The sequence below is a fragment of the Abrus precatorius genome, unplaced genomic scaffold (genome assembly GCF_003935025.1).
Source record: "Abrus precatorius isolate BTA unplaced genomic scaffold, Abrus_2018 Scaffold2, whole genome shotgun sequence".
Lineage (NCBI taxonomy): Eukaryota > Viridiplantae > Streptophyta > Magnoliopsida > Fabales > Fabaceae > Abrus > Abrus precatorius.
In genome coordinates this window covers 35627485-35641266 of record NW_020874362.1, presented here as the reverse complement: position 1 = coordinate 35641266, position 13782 = coordinate 35627485, and the positions used below count along the sequence as shown (strand labels likewise).

The 13782-nt window shown below is 31.6% G+C and overlaps 2 protein-coding genes across 5 annotated transcripts; one reads left to right on the top strand and one right to left on the bottom strand.

Annotated features, from left to right (window-relative positions):
* Nucleotides 1-9: 9 nt before the first annotated feature.
* Nucleotides 10-3719, bottom strand: LOC113858604. Of its 2 annotated transcripts, none has more exons than XM_027491309.1 (6): nucleotides 3297-3719; nucleotides 3122-3217; nucleotides 2990-3030; nucleotides 2299-2416; nucleotides 1631-1711; nucleotides 10-1094 (listed from the first exon to the last, which is right to left on the bottom strand). In XM_027491309.1, the coding sequence occupies exons 1-6, from the start codon at nucleotides 3486-3488 to the stop codon at nucleotides 1038-1040; spliced, it is 585 nt and encodes a 194-aa protein (XP_027347110.1). In that variant the 5' UTR covers nucleotides 3489-3719; the 3' UTR covers nucleotides 10-1037. The 2 variants fall into 2 exon arrangements, with proteins under 2 accessions (XP_027347110.1, XP_027347111.1); XM_027491310.1 differs by having other exon boundaries at nucleotides 931-1091.
* A 5559-nt stretch (nucleotides 3720-9278) lies between these two features.
* Nucleotides 9279-12898, top strand: LOC113857823 (beta-ureidopropionase). 3 transcript variants are annotated; one of them, XM_027490047.1, is made up of 7 exons: nucleotides 9337-9468; nucleotides 9595-9811; nucleotides 10093-10200; nucleotides 11095-11283; nucleotides 11357-11584; nucleotides 11666-11890; nucleotides 12253-12898. In XM_027490047.1, the coding sequence occupies exons 2-7, from the start codon at nucleotides 9791-9793 to the stop codon at nucleotides 12616-12618; spliced, it is 1137 nt and encodes a 378-aa protein (XP_027345848.1). In that variant the 5' UTR covers nucleotides 9337-9468; nucleotides 9595-9790; the 3' UTR covers nucleotides 12619-12898. The 3 variants fall into 3 exon arrangements, with proteins under 3 accessions (XP_027345847.1, XP_027345846.1, XP_027345848.1); XM_027490046.1 differs by lacking the exon at nucleotides 9595-9811 and having other exon boundaries at nucleotides 9279-9468; nucleotides 11164-11283; XM_027490045.1 differs by lacking the exon at nucleotides 9595-9811 and having other exon boundaries at nucleotides 9279-9468.
* Nucleotides 12899-13782: the final 884 nt, after the last annotated feature.

Below are 13782 nucleotides of genomic sequence, written 5' to 3'. Positions count from 1 at the left end.
ACACAAAAAAAAAAATTATTGGCTTATCAAATTATTTATCGAGCTATGAAAAAGATTCAACAAAAGACAGAAACAAATTCACTATCTGTTTTAGGTCAAGCAATATGTGGAGTAACTATCGATATAGCAGTAAAAGCAAGATGCGTAGGCGGATCGACTCATCAAGTTTCCATTAAAATAGGATCCACACAAGGAAAAACACTTGTCATTCGTTGATTATTAGGGGCATCCCGAAAACATCCGGAGTCGAAATATGGCTTTCAGTAATCCAGTTCCCGTAGTTTGGTTTATTGTGAACTGCACAAATAGAGATGTTTCCTTAATCCATCGATGCTTATCTATATGGCATTTACAAGATTTTCCTGAAAGTAGAACAACACTTTTACTTTCTCCTATTTACCCATTTCACTTTTTCCTTCACTTCTATAATGGCTAAAGATAAATTTTCTTTTTTTTACACACACAAAAAAAAGCAAGATCATTTGTTCTAGAATTGAATTTAAGATATTATTTTACGAGATTTCCCCTCTTGGTACAATTTCGATATCATATTTAGAAAAAAAAAATTTATTGGGAAGAATCTTCGCTTTAGTGCTAAGAGATTACTTTCTTACTTGTCGAGGGAATGGAAACCGCAGGTCACTTAAAAAACAAAAATAAAAACTGGATGAGACAAAGTTCAAAACTAAATCCTAAATCGCAAATTCTGATAGTGATCCCTAGCTATAACATTAGTTAATGAATATGATAAATGTTAAAAATACCTCAATCAATCACAACATAGCTGCTCCCCAAAAGTAATGAGTTTATTATATATCTATTCAAAACTCTAGAAAAGTTGAGACAGTTTTAAATTTACTTTATATATTTACAAAGAATAGGCCAATGGCCTATCTTTAATGGCCTACATCTAAGAACATAATTCAATAGTTACAAAAGAATGAACAAGCAAATCTGCAAGCAATACTAACATATACAGAGATTCATAGGTTTGTTGTGGACTTATCTCCAATATGCAAGCACTACTTTCAAGTGTTTTAAACTCTTTCTGCAAGGAGCAGTTGTTCAAGTTCCTCTTTGCGCCGTTCCAACTCCTGGAAGTGTCCATAAAAGCAAGTAAATACAGCAGCAGGTTAAGATAAAGAGAGTAAATTTTGATTAGACGGAGATAACAGTTACTGGAGAGAAACAAAATAGTCTCAATCCTCTCAGTTAAGATCGAAAACAAGCCTCTGCAATTCATCTCTGTACCCAATCCACCAATGATGATGGGCATGAAAAGAAGCACTATTGCAATATGAATATAACAATCTAACATCCAAAGATGCAAGCTTCCCATACAAATTTATTTGAAGTTTTGAACTAATAGGTGTAGTCCTTTACGCGATATTTTCAAATCATATAGTCACTGTTCACGGCCTTAAGCCAATAGCTGATTCAGACTGTGATCATATGCGTTCATCTAGCACGTTGTAATGTGTTCTCCCTTCCCCCCCCCCCCTCTCCCCACACCACATCATGTAAAGTATGTTATCATGATCAAGCATCACGTTGAACTTCATTATGTCCTTGCAGTTAAGGAACCACAAAAAATAGACCTAAATCATAACATCTGAACACAGCAGCATACCTCCAGATCCTTAGTTGCTTGTTCTCTTGTAATCTCCTGCTTTTGGCGGGCACGCTTAAGAAAACCAATGCATAGGATACCCTTCATTGAGGAAAGAAGAAATTAATAAAAAAAAAAAGAATGTCAGCTTTATCTTTCAATTTCCCTTTCCAAGTAGAAAAGAATTATTAGAAGATTCATTGAAGAAAATCACTGGGAAAAAAAAAAGCGTAAAGAGTGAGAATAATCTATTAGAAAAAAATTTAAACTGTCTGACAAAATGTATATCAGACATGGACAGTGGGAACTGAAATAAATTTCAAGTATGTTCGGCAATAGAACACTATATGCAAGACATCCTAGAATGAAAAGAATTTAAAGAATAAAAGTAGAAAGAAAAAGAATTATTTAAGTCATACAGTTTACAGCATTTGATCTCACTCTGATAATACTGTATTTAATACCCAGTATTTTGCCAAGTCGACAGAAAAAGTATAAATTATAAAATTAATATACTTGCACAAAGAATGAAATATTAAATCATCTTGTATTGACTATAACTATAAACAAACTTCATCTTTGTGAACTTGCTATGAAGCAGTTTCAACCCACATAACATAACATAACATCTAAATTTAAGTGATAAAGACATTATTGACTAAATAGTTTGCTTTCTTCAATGATCTTACTGAAACAACATAAACTACGCCACAGGCAAGCAGTATATAACTCGCTATGCTCTGAAGAAGAAAAAGGTCCTTTCGGTCCCCAATATATTCAGGAAAAGCCCTCGTCATGACTGCAACACTGCACAAATTAAACCACCACTCAGAAACCAAACCACAGAGTTTAAGCATCATGAAGAAAACAAAAATCACAGTATATACTAGTTACTTTCACAACTTTTTGTGCTATTCCGAATACTAGATCCCAATTAAGAATTCAATCAACGGAGCTCAATAAATCCAATACCTACTATACAATATAACATTGGTCACTGTACATCTAATCTTAATAACCATTTTACTAAGCATTATCCAGGGAAACTTGTTAAGGATACAAAAATAGAAAACAATTATTAGAAAAATATTAACTATATTAGAAATATAAAATAATGTAATACGGTGTATTTCCTATTCTTTAATCGGTACTCTTTTGAAGTTCGTTTTCTAACAAAATCGTATTAAAAATGCTAGGAATACACTATTAAAAAAATCAGTAAGATCATATGATTTAATGGGTATTAGAAGAAATTCCCTCAATTGTCTGTTCCCCAGAGTAATTTATTATGAGTTATCACTGACACTAACTAAGAACTACTACACCGACATAAGGTAATTAAGCTAAATTAGAATGTAGTGAGAGTAAGCGAACACGTACAAGATCTGCAGCATACCCCTGGCAGCCCAATACTCCAAAATCTACAAATGGAATATTCAATTGTGTCCAATTAACCATTCATCAACACTTAACATCATTAAGCAGATAATAAGCAACGAATGAAAATGAAACCTGCGAGAACTTGAGGATGAAACTCCATTCAGTCTCAATGAGGACCACAAAAGCCGCAATTAGAACCGCGTAACACCGAAATATACCATCGAAAATCTGAAACCCAATCAAGATCGAACGTTAACGGAAAGTGAGAAGCGTTAAAGCAAATAATGAAAAGTTAGAGAGAGATTACGTCTGAGGCGTGTTTGAAGGAACGGACGGCAGAGAGGACGTTAACGGCGATGCAAAGAATGGCAGCCAAAGAGGTGACGAAGCTGAAGCACCTACACGCTACCAAGAAGGGGTCTGGTCTATTTCTCACTCTGGTGGTGCTGCTCGTCGTTGGGGCCACGTTCTCTCCCTCTACGTCGTCGTTTCTCGACATTCTCTCTCGAATATGGGACACAGCACGGGGATGAGAATGGGAATAGCTATCTGTTTTGTCGCATTTCTTTGCTTTTCTTCTGCTTCTTCTATATCAGTGTGCGAGTTTGCGGGACTTTGATTCTTCCAGTGGGAAAGGAACGCGTGGCGCGTGAATCATTCGATTCCCCTCGCTTACGCCGTGAGATCGTTATCATCTACGGTAAGACTTGCACGGACAGTTAGGTATTGTTTGGTTCCTTTCAAAATAGCAAAGAAAATGATATATTGTTTTTTAAACATGTTCCCGTTTTAAGTATATTTTGTTAATATTTTAAATTATTATTGTTATCTAAGTGGTCTCAATAAATTAAAAAAGAGGTGAATTAAGTTTAAAAAATTTTCTTAATTTACACACTCTAATTTTTTCTAATGAAATATAAGAATACCAAAAATTTAGAGTTATAATAATATTAATAAATTAAATAATAAAACGTAAACCATGGCAATTAGATCAATATTTAAATTGTGGATCAGAAATTCCATTTTGTGAATCATGAATTGAATTATATTGTGAATTGTAAGATTGATGACTATTATTAAAACTAAAATAAAAAATATTTTATTATAAAAAAAATTAATTACATTCATATATTGACACTTTATAATCAAATACTTTATTGTATAATCAATAAAATAAAACATAGTACAAAGATTCACAACCTGCAGCACTACATGTGAGACTTAAAATTCTCATAGCTACTTTTGTTAACTCTTTGCACTCTTCACCATAACTTTTCCACCAAAGTCCTATTAAAACAAAAATAAGATATATGTCGCAGAAAGAACTTTAAAATATGAAAAAACAAATTTAAAACTACCAGATTACTTCTTATCTCTACTATCTTTTGTCATGTTCATTCTAAAAAGTCCCTTAGCAGTCTTGAATTTTTCAAGTTGTTGATCAATAGAAAATCTTATCTTTCTATCTGGAACCATTCTTTCAATGGTTTCATACATGCCAAATAAAACCTCACTATCTGGATTAAATTTTTTGTCATAATGAAACCTAATTAAAGAAGACATAAGCCATACAACTTAAGTTACTCTATCTTTAAAAAAGTGTAAAAAATTTAGGATATTGATGATGACTTTATTTACCTAGGATTGATATAATAGGCAGCTGCCTGAAGAGGCCTATGTAGCTGTAAATTCCACCTAGTATCAGTAATCTTCCACACCTTGACTCTTGATTTTGAAAGTTTTTAGCAATTTGCTCTTTAGCTCTATCCATTGTTTCATAAATATATGGTATGACTGATTTTGCACCATCTACAAGCCTTAATACTTTTACAAGAGGAATCACACACTTTAAGCAATACTGAATGGATTTCCAAAATCTAGAATCACTCAAAACTAAATTCATGACTTGCTTAGCTTCACTTTTACTAGCATAAGAACTTTTAGCCCATTCTTCTGAAGCAAACATAGATCAAAGAGCATTCTTTTGTTGCATAATACAATTTAGTGTAAAATAAGAAGTTGCAAACCTTGTTACAACTGGTCTTGCTAATTCTCTTCCTTTAGAATGTTGTCTATACAAGTTAAGGACCCATGTATGCCTATATATGTAAGTTGTAATTTTTTTTGCATTTGAAATTGTGTTAAAGAATATTGAAAGTTGTCCAATATCTTCAAGCACCAAATTTAAACAATGAGCTGCACAAAGAGACCAAAACAATTTTGTCCTCTTATCCTTTAGCATTTTTCCAACTGCCACAAGGTTAGAAGCACTATCTGTCACAACTTGCACTACATTATCCTCCCCAATTTCTTCCACCATGCCATCCAATAATTCAAATATTTATTTGGCATCCTTGATAACATTACTAGTATCAACCGATTTTAAGAAAATAGTCTCACTTGGACTGTTAACAAGAAAATTAGTAATAGATCTTCCTTTTCCATCTGTCCATCCATCACACATTAAAGTGCAGCCTCACTTCTCCTATTCACTCTTGTATTTCTCCAAATTTTCATGGATGCTATCAATTGCTTTTTTTCAAAAAAAGTTACTCTCACTTCATGATAAGTAGGAGATTTTAAACCCTTACCAAATTCTTCAACAGCTTTCAACATTTGAATAAAATGAGGACTTCTTACCAAATTAAATGGTAACGCATTAGCATATATACATTTGCAAATTTCTTGAATGACAACATCTCTATCTTTAAACATTGTATTCATTGTTGTTTGCTTTAGAGCCTTAGATGTCCCTTTCTTTTCTTTGCTAACAAAAAATTCATTCTTCCTTTTTGACCACTTGCATCTTGAGTAGCAACTTCTTCAAAACACTCCAAGCTATTTTCACATTTTTTCTTTTCTTTCTCTTCCAATAGTTTGATGAATATCTCCTTTACCTCATCTATAACACTTGGATTGACACTTACATTTTTCCTTGTTCCAGCTAAATGATATTTCATCCTAACAACTCCACCCCAACAAGTATGAGAACAATACTTGTATTTTACTAACAACCTGTGTGGGAGGACACTTTCACAATATTTCCATGTGATATCATTCTCTTTTATTTTTTTTGGTAGGACCCATTAGTCTTCAGCAAATAGCAAGTCTCCAGCAAACAACAAACAAAAATATTTGGAGAATGACAAATATAAAATAGGAAGTAGGAATTGTTAAAGAGGCCAGAGCAGAACGTGGGAATGAGTAATAACTTTGAGAGACCACAACAAATAAATGAAGGGACCACCAGAAATCTAAAGTGAGAAGCACTAAAATAAAAGAAAAGTAAAGAAAAGGAGAGGAGAACTGCGCAGAATAGAGAAACAAAGGTCAGGAGGAACAAAGAAACGAAGATTTTTTTTTCAACGTTATGTAATGGGTCTGGTAGGGATAGTTTCGTAGAGGCTTTATTAGGTGGGAACAACAATTTTAGCAATAAAAAATTTTAAAAAAAGAGTTTTTAGGGTTTTAGTGAACCAAGTCGCGCCAACCTGACCCAACTGCTGCACGACCCGGTTCATAAATGCATCGCATCTCACCCTTTAATATCGCGATTCAGAATCAAATCTTACAATTCGGTCAATTTCGGCAGCGATTCAATCTGAAAACGATACTGACCTGCAATATGTATTGATCAATTGTTGATCCGTGACATTTCGCATTATTCACATCGCAAGTATTGCGATATTAACTACCATGACGTAAACATGTAATAAAAGTAGGATGACAAAGAAAGTTAGAATGTAAATTTAATTAATATTGATTTGGTAATTTTTTGTTATTTATATATGGTCTCTAACGAATTTGTTTGAAAGTTTTATTAACTTTTAATTTTGTAAAGACAAAAAGTATTCGTACACCTTAGAATCTTTTACTCTGTGTTTCAATTTCTAAAAAACCAGAGATGTCGCTCTTATTCTTACAACGGATGCATCATCATTTTCACAATCTAAATAAAAGAATATAAGAAATTATTCTATGTCATTGAATTTTTTAAAAAAAATAAGTATATTTGGTAAGAGTTACACAAATGATTGTCAAAATTATCTTTGTAATATGTTTTTCATACATATTATGTTACTCAAAATTTGTCATTCAATGGATATTTATAAGTCATACAAATGTACAAGTCATTTGGTAATTTTATCTCAAATGACATGATTGTTCAAAACTAGTTGGTAATCAATTATATTGTGTTAGAACATAATTCAAGATAATCATAAGAATAGTGTAATTAATTACAATTTATAGCAATAGATTGCCAATAAAGTAATTTGAAAATTTTGTTACAAAAACCAATTGTAATTAATTATTAATGTTGAAAATGCTTCTAATCGTGATTGAATTCCTTGTTCCTCATTTTCAATCTAATAAAAAACAATTTTATTATAGTTTCCTTGCAAATCAATTTTTTTTAAATTAAAACTTTGATTAACTTAATGATGGCAAGCAAGTATATCTTTCGAAAAGTAACAAAGGATGGAGTGAATACAAATATAGTCCAAACTAAAGATGTTAAGCATAACAAACATTTTGTTCTTTGTTTAAAAAAATAAATTAAATTTTTGCTTTTTTAATTATAATTTTTATTTTTATAATATTGTATTAGGTGTAAAAAGAAGAGATAACATAAAGAGCTTATGAGCTGTTAATTTAATAACAATTAAAAAAAAATTAAGTTTGGTCCACCTAATTTTGTATTTTATTTTATCCTATAAATCCATTAGTTTTACTCGATAGATCCATTAATTATAAGTAGTATGATCGTCTATAATATAATTAATTATGATATGTTTAAGAGTTGTCAATTATAAAAATACAATACAATAAGGTAAACATTAATTAATAAAGGAAACATAAAATTATTATTAATCATAAAGTTATGCATAGAATTTACAATAGCCATAGTTATAGATTTAACTAGACATAATACAAAAGAAAGTCAAAATAATAATAAACCAATTTATAGTTATCTAAAATTAGATGAGAAAAATTTTTAATTTCAAAATGTGTTTATAAAGTTTCAATAGTAGTTAGTGACTAACAAACACTAAGATTGAGGATTTGAAAGAAATGTATAGAAGACCTAAAAATGATGAAATGAAAGGATCATAAAAAAGGCTAAAAAAAATATGCCTAAATCTTTGTCTCAAAGGTTTCTTTAATAGGGTTTGAGAATCTTAAAATTTCCTTATAATTAAACACGGTCATTTATGTAGATTGAAACACTTTGTATTAATTATTAGGATATGAATGTGCTTGCTGCTATAAGACTATTTTTCAACTAATTTGAATCCAAATTACATCTAAAAATTCAACTATATCCTTTAATATTAAATTACACAATTAATATATAAATTAATATAAAATTTAAGTAAAATAATAATTATATATAAATATATAGGTTATAAAAATATGTTAAAATACAAATTTAAAGGCCAAATAAACTTATCAAGTAAAAACATTTTATTAAAGTGATCTTAAGTTCTAATTACTCTAATCATAACTTGATTATTAAACTTGTTTATCTTTAATAAACTCTATTCTTTTGCTTTCATCTTTTTGATATCATCAAAACTTATCTCATAATATTCATAATTATAAAAAATTATTTTTATTATTTAAAATTTTGACTTGAAGTTTTTGGTTTAGACAAAAAAAATAATAAATACTTCTTTAATGTTTAAAACCCAGGTCTTCTATAAAAAAACTCTAAGAAAAAAGAAAAAATAAGTATTTTTTCTTCGGAAATCATAAATTATTAAATTTAAGTACAATTTTTTAATTGCTGAAGAATGAAATTATAACTTTATCTTAATATTATGTAATAACATTAAATATAATATTTTATATAAAAAAATAATTTTAATTGATAAACTGTGCATAAATTTTGTATATAAAAAACGGTTCTCTTTTTAATATAAGTTTATTACTTTTAATTGTTGAAAGACGCGAGATTAACATTTTTCTTTTACTAATTATATCCTTATTTTAATTGTACTAGCAGTATAATTTTGTTTAATTGTGATATAATATTAATTATAATATTAATAACAAAGAAAACGTTAATTAAATACCTCAACTTTCTTGGCCTAGTTACTTAAGTTTAGAGAAAAGTAAATTAGCGGAATACAACTTGCAGATTGACAGTGTCTTGCAATTCCTATAATTTATTTAGGATCATGCGTTGATGACATATAAATCCAGATACGACAATCACTGAGTTGGCTACCCTTTTGTGATTGAAATCGTTCTATTTAAACATGTAAGGATTTGTGTATTCATAAATTAAAATATCGTAGTTAATAGCTCCACTCTGAGTTGACGCTGATTGAGATTGAAGAAGAACGTGTGAGATGGAGAATAACCATAACGGAGAAACGCAGGAGGAACCCGTGGCCTCTGGGCATGCCTCCTTTTGTGGCTATGATTCTCTTCACTGTCTTCTCAAGGATAATCTCAACCCTCATCACTTCCAGGTACCCACTTTCAAGCCTTCGCTTCACTCATCCTATATTCATATCAATAGTTAAGTTTGTATTTCACTTTTTTCTTATGCATTCATTATTGATTCATGCCACGGCTTTGTGGGTTTTATTTTCCAGATGCAACTTTCAAGAGATCTCAACACATAACACCTGTATAGTTCCATTTGCTAAATTGATCTTGTTCATTGTTTCACGTGGTCCTTTAACTTTTCTTATGAGTTTGACTCCCAACCTGTATGTACTCAAAATCGTGGTTAAACGTCAAAGATTTTGTACTCGTAGGGATCATGGAGTGAATGGGTTCTTCTAATTGATGCTTGTTTCTAAAGCCACTGTAAGAAAAAAATTAAACCTTTGAACAAGTTTTTAAAATAGATTTCTATGCGTTTGCAGTAGCTGTACATTTCCAACATCATTTGAACAATTGGGAGACTTCTATATTTACTTTTTTCTTTTTTGAAATGTAACTTCCTGGATACTGTGTACTTGCTTTTGAAATTGTTCAAGCTTCACAGAAAAATGGATTGTATCACCTTCCTTCTTTTATTGGTTCACACGTTAAATTGGCCTTTTTTCTAATGGCTCACTACACTAGTATTGTGTATTGTGTTGCAGGAAGTCAGCCGTTTGCTTACTGGGTTTAATTGTGGAAAAGCGCTTGAAACAATTACTCTCCCTGAATCTGTTACAGCTCTCTCTGTGGAACACGGTTTTGACCTCCAGGTATGAATACAATCCACTTTTCCTTATATGAATCAGTTTTCTAGTCACAAGACGAAAGGAATGTTGGGTTGACTTTATGGATTATTATATGGTGGATTTCTTTGAATTTATGGTATATATCAATTCTGAAAAGCATGTTTCTAAGATAATTGTCTGGATACCTCAAAAATGTCTGTCTGATGCCTTATAGATCATAGATTTTGTGCCTCCTTTAAATGAGACTGTTATTTGCTTTGGAGGATCTTTGACACATGGTTCTATGCCATATGTAGAGGGACTGGGGGTATGTAAATGTATATCTGTGAAATGAGACTGTTATTTGCTTTTGGGGAATTTTTCTCATGCTTCTATGCCATATGTAGATTGGGGGGGCTGGAGTGATGGTTTCTCAGTTTCTTTTTAATTATTATTATGAATGCTAAACATGTTACAAAGTGAATTGTGTCTTTCTTAGATGTGCTTCCGGCGTTGTTCATAAGTAAGTGAGATCACATACTTTAAGCTGCGTGAGTTGTTTTTTTTTTTTTTTTTTTATATACTCATGCAAGTCCACATCGTTGGGGTTAAGAAAGGGTGCGCATCACAGGAGCAAAATATGCATTAAGGCATACCTTATAGCAAAAGGCTGGGTCAGTTGATTTCTCCTACTTGCACTCCTGCCAAGCACACTTCATGGATTATGAATATGGGAACAGCTAATCTTTGTTTTCTTGCCTGGCAGTTCTCTGTTAAATCATTGTCAGAATTTATTAGCTCTTATTATTAGTTAAATGATATGGTTTTAGTTTTATCCATTAATTAACCCCGGCATCTCTCTTCAGTATAGAAGAAATTCTAACTAGTGTCTGCTATATTTCTGGTTGATCTACTGAATTTTAATTTGATTTATTATAGGCTTTTTGCTTTCATGCTGACAAAGAACTATTAAGAGAACCTCAAGTAGTGAGGGTTGGTTTGATTCAGAACTCTATTGCCCTTCCAACAACTGCTCACTTTGTGGACCAAAAGAAGGCTATCTTTGAGAAACTAAAGCCGATGATTGAAGCTGCCGGCTCTTCTGGAGTCAACATATTATGCTTGCAAGTAGGTTGCATTTGGCATGTGATTGCGTACAGTTTCTGAAAATCTTAAATGTTTTTACATAATTCCATTGCAGGAAGCATGGATGATGCCATTTGCTTTCTGCACACGAGAGAAGAGATGGTGTGAATTTGCAGAACCTGTTGATGGGGAATCAACAAAATTTTTGCAAACCTTTGCACTAAAATATAACATGGTGATTATAAGTCCAATTCTTGAGAGGGATATTAAACATGGAGATGTTATCTGGAACACTGCCGTTGTAATTGGTAATCACGGCAATATAATTGGAAAACACAGGAAGGTAGTTGCCTAAGCTTTCTGCTTCTAATTTTAATGCCAAAAGCTTCTCTTTCATCTATCTCACGAACACAACATTTTGCAGAACCATATACCAAGAATTGGGGACTTCAATGAGAGTACATATTATATGGAAGGAAATACTGGCCACCCTGTATTTGAAACAGCATTTGGAAAGATTGCCATTAATATATGTTATGGTAGGCACCATCCCTTAAATTGGTTAGCCTTTGGCTTGAATGGTGCGGAGATTGTTTTCAACCCTTCTGCCACTGTTGGTGAACTCAGCGAACCAATGTGGCCAATAGAGGTTAGTTGCTTTATATTTATGGAAGACCTGCTAAATTCTTTTTAACTAATTCCTGTTTCTAGTGCTTGCAGTGAATATGGGGCTCTTTTATGATGATTTTCATTTGATGTAATGCCTATAGGTTGATATTTAGTATGAAATTAGTTCTTAAGTCACTTTAAGAGAATTGGAGTGAATATAGAGAATGTTTGTACATGTACATTTATTTGATCAAATTTCAATCGTTGATATTTTAATCATTTACCATCACTCTTCACTTCATCCTCTAAAACATATCTCATGCAAGTAGGTAAAGCTGAGAGAATTGGTAAGCGATATTCTTCCTTCTTAATCTGTATGTTGAAACTGTTATCATTTTTCAGGCACGTAATGCTGCCATAGCAAATAGTTACTTCGTTGCTTCAATCAATCGCGTTGGAAGTGAGATATTCCCCAATCCATTTACTTCTGGTGATGGAAAGCCAGCACATGCAGATTTTGGGCACTTTTACGGCTCCAGTTATATTTCAGCACCAGATGCATCATGCACGCCGTGGCTATCACGCCACAGGGATGGCTTATTGATATCTGACATGGATCTCAACTTATGTCGACAGCTGAAAGACAAGTGGGCTTTCAGAATGACCTCACGGTATGATATTTATGCAGGTTTACTTGCACGCTATTTGAGACCAGACTTTGAGCCCCAAGTCATCAGTGATCCCTTATTGTATAAGAAACCCTCCTAAACGATGCTTGAAAGTGTGTTTAACATGTGTTCACTGCATGATATGTATGCAGTGATACTTGCACGCTATGTGAGACCAGACTTTGAGCCCCAAGTCATCAGTGATCCCTTATTGTATAAGAAATCCTCTTAAACATGCTTGAAAGTGTGTTTAACATGTGTTCACTGCATTTAGTTCAGATTGTGGTATGTGGTGGGATGGTCATAACAAACAACCTCCAAATAAAGTTTCCGGATTACTGATTGATATATTAAATTCAGTTATTAGTAGATTGGAAAACTAATTCTGTTCAATGTGCATCGTTGATTTAGTTTTATTATAGTAAGTAGTTTCTTTCTTGTGTAATATATGGGTATTATTAAATTAAAGTATGTTTTTAATATAAAATTAAAGATGTATTGCTTTAATATTTTTAATTTTAACAAATTGAAGAAATCATCATTAATCATTAATATTTTATTATATTAAATAAGAATAAACTAAAGAAATAAGATTCTCATTGTCACATCACTTGTATTATCTCAATCGTCTCTTTTATCTTCTTTTATGGTAAAAAAAATTGTTGTACTGAATAGGGGGTATTTGTCATTTCAACAATTAGATTGATAATATTTAATAATTTTAAAAAAGTTACTAAAATTAAATATTTAAGACGGTCTCTTGGAGTCCATGTATGTATGTATGTACATGCATGTATTTATTTTGGATATTTAAATTTTAACAACTAGAGTGTGTTCAATATATTTTTGGATATATGGTTCAGAAACATTAATATACATATTATGTTATGTGATATTCCTAGAATTGTTGTATTATGTTCTTTGAATGGTGGCATATACAATTTTGTACGTGTTCGTTATTTTGAACATCGAAAATACAAAAGAAACCGTAAAAGTTCAAGTAAAATTATAAAAGCAATAATTACTTAAAAAGTCTATTTTTCAAACATTTATGATGATTATTAGACTTGTTAAGTGTTGTATCTATTAGCAATCCACATCAGAGCATTTTGAGTCGTGACAACAATTAAAAGCAAGCTGACATGTATACTGTTATTTAATAGGATTCTTACAATACTTCATTTCCAAAGGAGCAGGTCCATCAAAATTATTTAGAAACACAAAATACATATAAATTCTTTTAAATCGATGGTGACTCTTGCAT

Coding starts and splice junctions, on each gene's coding strand:
- LOC113857823 (XM_027490045.1), top strand. CDS start 9,346: ATGGAGAATAACCATAACGGAGAAACGCAGGAGGAACCCGTGGCCTCT. Junction 10,201..11,094: donor AACACGGTTTTGACCTCCAG/GTATGAATACAA, acceptor GATTTATTATAG/GCTTTTTGCTTTCATGCTGA. Junction 11,585..11,665: donor TAATTGGAAAACACAGGAAG/GTAGTTGCCTAA, acceptor AACATTTTGCAG/AACCATATACCAAGAATTGG.
- LOC113858604 (XM_027491309.1), bottom strand. CDS start 3,488: ATGTCGAGAAACGACGACGTAGAGGGAGAGAACGTGGCCCCAACGACG. Junction 3,218..3,296: donor CCTTCAAACACGCCTCAGAC/GTAATCTCTCTC, acceptor ATTGGGTTTCAG/ATTTTCGATGGTATATTTCG. Junction 1,095..1,630: donor AAGCAACTAAGGATCTGGAG/GTATGCTGCTGT, acceptor GGACACTTCCAG/GAGTTGGAACGGCGCAAAGA.